This window comes from Macrobrachium nipponense, chromosome 20 (genome assembly GCF_015104395.2).
Source record: "Macrobrachium nipponense isolate FS-2020 chromosome 20, ASM1510439v2, whole genome shotgun sequence".
NCBI lineage: Eukaryota > Metazoa > Arthropoda > Malacostraca > Decapoda > Palaemonidae > Macrobrachium > Macrobrachium nipponense.
The window spans coordinates 59,851,528-59,857,527 of NC_061089.1; the positions used below are offsets into that span (position 1 = coordinate 59,851,528).

Below are 6,000 nucleotides of genomic sequence, written 5' to 3' on the forward strand. Positions count from 1 at the left end.
TCAATAAGGAATATTTAATTTAACATAATCATGCAGTTTTCCAACATGAAACTAATATATTGTTCAATTTTGGTACTGTTTTTTTTTTTTCAGACATTCTTTTCGTGTGGGTCGAGTATTAAAAGATAATAAATTTATCCTAAAGTCGTATTTATTGCAGCAAGTAACGTAACTGCTTAGCTGGCTGAGAGCAATCTCCTGCCAAGTGACGACGTCATCATTGCCGTATCAGCATTTGTTCCTTTTAACCTCAATAATCTGCTTACACAGGCTTCATCTGTGTGTCGTCTCTGCTTGCAAAACAGATTGACTGGAGAAAGGAATGCTTAGCCCGAACTTCTCATGGGCAAGGCAGACGTTAGGTTACAAGTGTCTATCGGTGTGCCGCAATGCCAACTTTAGCTAAGGAGTTGCAATCATTTTAAAATTAATAAACAAAATAAGTAAATAGAATTTCTATAACATCAAAATGAATTAATTTTTCTGAACCTCATAGACATTTAGAAGTATCACGATATGGATATGGATTATTTTACTTGCAACATTAGCTTATTACAATCCAGGTAAATCACATTCATGGGAAAATGTTACATTTTCTTGAAAAACCCAAAGTTTATATAGAAATTAGTTTACATAGTGGTTTTTTCGTTGCATCTCCTACCTATTAATAATGTTTTAAAAGTTAACCTCAGAGGATGCGCACGAGAAAATTGAATATGAAATTTTTGTTGTTAGGGCACATAGAATCATGATTAATCTTCTCTTTGACTCTTATGTTGCCTGGCAATCTTACAATTAGCTCCGTTTTCCACTTCTTTGTCTAGTAACTTACTACCAGTAATATAGAATTTTCTTTGGGATTCGTATTGAATATCTGTTTATTTTTTTATATATGGATATTTTTACAGTCCTCATAGACCTGGATAGGTTCACTCATTGTTAATGCCATGGATAAAAAAGTTTGTACAGCGGACTCTTTTGAATTCCAAAATATCAGCGAATTAATTCATGTGGGTTAAGTCTGGTCTAAATGGCTCTCTTCCTCCCATGTATTTGGATGTCGTCTGAATTTACTTTGCCCTTGTGACAAGTATAATTTCACTTGCAGGCTGATTAATGGAACTGGTTACAGTATCCTGCTGTACGAGAGTTTCACATCGCAACTTCAAAAAATCGTTTGTCGCTGCGGACGGCGGCAGTCGAGTAACAACCGCCTACAATGTGAAAGGAATAACACCATCATGGACTTCTTCGACCGACACCGTATCTCGTCGATAATCTCGACAGACACCCGTATCTCGTCGTTAATCTCGTTTTAATGCGGAATGCTCCGGCGGCTGTCGGAATCGACTACGAATGGGACATACTTCCGACAATTACGACCCGAAGGATATTCAACTCTACTTTGGCTGGCGAAAGGACTCGTGCTGGGGATGTTTTTTTTTTTTTTTATTCATCGCGAACGTAATCGTGTAGCTTAGGATGCAGAGAATAAGTATGGAGCGCAAAAATAGAACGTTGGACCCGCCCAGGCAAATTTTCCCCTTGTTTTTCCAAAACCCTGTGAAAATAGGCCGTTTCTTTCATTGGGCGGGCCATAGGTGGTTGTCTCGAACTGTGTAATGGACGAAAAGTTGTTCGAACGCTAGTTAAAAGTAAGTAGTATAACCTCGGTCATGTTATCCTATAATCTATAAAGTATCATGGTAATCCTATATATAAACAATGATCATAAATAACGGAATCGAAATATATCTTTGGTTGTGTACGCAATAGGGAATTCTCTTATATAAATGATCATAAATACCCGAATCTAAATATATCTTTAGCGTGTACGCAATAGGAATCTATTTAAAGTGCCACATATATTACTCATATTATATGAATCCATATACATATGTATAAACAAATCAGGGATAGCCTTAATCATAATCTGTTACTTTTTATCTTACCAATATCTGCAGTTATATGAGTTAGTATATTGATTAATGTATCAGATATATAACAGTTAGCATAAACATTAATATTTTTATCAATTCATATATGAAATTTTTTATCAGTTAAAATATGTTTTTATCATATTAATCTTCATTCTATGCAATTATCAGAGTACATTAGTATTTTTGTAGCATATGTATCTTAATGAGATGAAGTGAAAAAACTATCATTATATATCACGTGATCACTATTATTTTACCAATATCATTGTTTTATATTTTATTACTTGAATCAATTCATGTACACCATGAATTTTTATTTACTTATATATATATATATTCACATAGTGTCTGTATCACACTCCTATAAGTCAAATGCAAGTCAAGTTTGAGTAATATTCAGTGGTTGGTTTTGGTAGCTGACCGAGCTAATGTAAGTGTTTACATAATAAAAATATGGAATGTTAGTCCATATATATAAAAGATTGCTTGCAGGAATGTGATCAGACTAGAGACGCTAAAGATGACGTATACCATAAGTATGTAGGCTAAGATAACATGCCGTCACCTGTAGTCATTCGATTGTTTATAAACATTAGTCCAAGCTCCCTGCTTGAGACAACTACCCCGACCTATAATTCAAACGGCCTACGTGATCTGTAGCGTGTCTCATTTGATTGTGTGTTCGTATGAAACTATGTCATTTGTATGTATGTTCATATGTTCGAACTACTGTCTGTTCCTTCATAACTTGTAACAGAGATGGTAGACAGGAGAACAGAGTTAGCTATCGTCATTAGAAGCCTGTACCTCTTTACCTAAGCTTTATCATGTAGAAGAATAGGATTAGCCATCATCATTGGCAGAAGCGATCAAGCTATCGTTATTAGAAGACTTGTACAATCATATCTGATCTTCACCATGTAAAACTTCAGAATAATACATATAGTTTTAAAATTCGTGTTTTCTACAAGAACCTCCTCACCATGAGTTTTAACACATCGTCGTAATAACAAACAAGATAATACCGACTTCGTAAATGATCTACAAACCCCCAGACACTCCATTGAAGATGGAAGTGCAATACCAACCGACTTAGCGTAAGATTATCGCTAGTCTAACATTACCTCATAGGCGCCTTATCATACAAGGCACAAGCCCTAATAGTTGCAGCTGAAGCAGAGAAAATAATGTTCAAGCATCTAATAACTATATAGATTATCGTGCATCGGCAACAAGGATAAAACTCCCGTAAACTTTGATATGCTATCAAGCACATTATTGAGAGAAAGGTATTTTAGTTAACTACTGGGTATGAGAGAACACGTTTTGTTATTGATTTCAAGCTGATAAAAGATGAATATATAAAGCTCGTGTGAACAGTAGTGACTGTCGTTCGGGTAGTACGTGTCTGAGAAGCGAAGTATAGATATACCGTAGACCTTGCTGAGAAGTGCTCCTAGTCAAGAAACCTGGTAGGGTCCCGTATGCACTAAGATTTACCCTAAATTTGACTTCAGATCTTGTTTAAGGGTTTTTTGGACATAAAAAAACTTGGTTACATGTTGCACAACGGGCCTGTTTTCCGCCATTTTAAAAACCGGCCACCTGACAAAAAGGATAAAAGTCAATAAATGACCAGAATATACTCAATATGCATATTATTTCAAAGGTTGTGAATAGGAGAATGCATAATAGGATGGTTTGACATGAATTTTCGTCAGATAAGGATATAAATTTAAAAGAATTAAAAGAAATTTACTCATACATAATTGTCTATCTAGTAAAATTAAGCAAATAAATCATACACTTGCGTAACGAACTATTGATTGTTTGGAAAAAATATCACACTCTCAGATCTTCATTTCACATTCCACCATTAAATCATCTTCACTATCTTTGGAATCCTTATGACTCTTTCTTATAGTATTGTGTGGATTGCTACACTACCCACTTATCTCACACTCACAAAATTCACAGCAACTAATGTCTGCTACACGGAAAGGACATACATTTGACCTAAAGCATTTTTTTACAGGTGCATGGGAATGGAAAATGGCGGACATAAGGAAAAGATTTTTCAAAAATTCACCATAAATCGAAATATTGTGCTAGAGCCTTCCAATGTGTTGCAAAATGAAGGTAAATGATTGAATATTACTAGAATGTAAGAATGTTAGCTTACAATTGCGTTTTTCGACCATTTCAGTCGAGTTAAAGTTGACCAAAGGTTGAAATTTTGGCACTTATCGTGATTTATATGAAAATATTTCAAAACTGATGAAAGCTACAACCATGTGTTTTTTTTGTGGTATTTTACATGAAATTGCGCACATTTTCATATATAAAACTCTATGTAATGGCTAATATAAAATAGTGCAAAAATTACGACACAGTGACGAAAGAATTTCTGAGATGCATCGCTGATGCTTTCTAGTGCGAGAAGAAAGCAATTCGCGCATGCGCGCCTGGGTAACGCTTGTAAACAAAACAACAGCATGATCCATGAACTCCCAGCATTCCTCAAGGCGTGTGATTTAAAATTTGTTGCAAACTAGGCATATAAATATTTTTCCGCAAATATTAAAAACAACTTTTTGTAGTTGACGTACCATACATCCACTTAGCACCCGATAGACAATTTTAGTCGACGTATAATACGTCCAGTCGGCGTATAATGGTTAACAGATAACGTTTACGTAATGTACAATATATACTTTCATTGATAAGGGCTTAATTTCATAAGTTTTCGCATCATAGTGTAAGGCGTGAAATTCCTAGAGAACCTCTGTGTGTGTCAGGACTGATATTCGGGGATATATGTTACCATTAGGCACTTTGGTGCTTCGGTTTTTGAAAGTTTTAATTTTGTTTCCATTATTTATTTCTGTCTAGATATTTTGGTCTGTTGAATATTTTATCCCCTTTTTCTTATGCAGGTCTTGTTACTATTCTTTTTAGTTAATTGTTGCCATTGTTAAAGTAAATAATCCTCTTATTAAGCCTGTAGTTTAATGCTGCAGTTGTCAATTATGTGCCCTTGAATTTTAAATAATTTAAAATTTTTCAATGCCGGAACATATTAAACAGAAACTACTTGAAAATCTGTTGTGTCCTTTTGGAAGGACTCATGCAGCAGAAAGAAATGAACATAATAAAACCACGCTCTCAAAATCGGAAATTGAGCCGAGGATATCCTCTTAAGGAGTTTTTGAAACTTGTGATACAGAAATCGATAAGACTGACATATTCCTTTCACGGAATCAGGTTGAGACAAAAAAACCAAACTGTAAAAGCAAAAATCCGGGAAAGAGACAAAAAGTACTGGTTTGATTTCCCGAGCTGCATGTGTTGTGGTGTCCGGTTGACTCACCTCATCGAGGACGTAGGTTTAGACATCACTGATGTATATCCAAGTCTGAAAGAGAAAGGGTCGATAATGAATCATCACAAAATATATAAAATATAACAGTACTGAACAAAAAACCATGAACAAAGAACAAACAGTTATGTAAATGTATTTATATTGAGGTAAGGTAACTCTGTACAGAAAGCTTTCGGGAAACTGCTCGATTTTCCTTTTCAGTCTGAAATCACGAATGGCTCTTTTGTTGTTGCTCCGCCGTTTGCTCATTATTTCTTGTTATTATTTTCAGGCTTAAACAGAATACTGTCTTAATGCCACAGTAGGCTTGAATTTATATAGATAATGTAAATAAATTTGAAGTAAAGTACAGTTTCTGGGAATTTAGAAATATGATTTTCACACTTAAGGAACAAAATGTTGGAACAATCTCAAGCATTTGTTTTAATTAAGCCGTAGCGTGGCGTGTTCATTCAAAAGCTTATATTTGACGTCTATTGTTCTCAAAGGAACTTTCTGTAAAAATATCTTGGTTTGGAAAAATGTTTAGTTCAGAAGTTTTTTGTTTATTTTCTTTAGTGATGGGAAAGTTATAACAACTGCACATAACCAAGTCATAAAAATTTCCTCCATGATAAAAAAAAACTTATTGGTTGTAGTTTTTTCTAATTTGTTTGAAAAAAGGCGAGCTATAGGAAC

The 6,000-nt window shown here is 34.6% G+C and overlaps 1 protein-coding gene across 1 annotated transcript in view; it reads right to left on the minus strand.

The window, feature by feature from the left end:
* Positions 1 to 6,000, minus strand: part of LOC135226422 (uncharacterized) — a 33,660-nt gene that overhangs the window by 21,611 nt on the left and 6,049 nt on the right. Inside the window, exon 2 of the mRNA XM_064265965.1 lies at positions 5,311 to 5,355. Within this exon, the coding sequence (XP_064122035.1) occupies positions 5,311 to 5,336 (26 nt within the window). The 5' untranslated portion in view covers positions 5,337 to 5,355. The remainder of the gene's footprint in view (positions 1 to 5,310; positions 5,356 to 6,000) is intronic.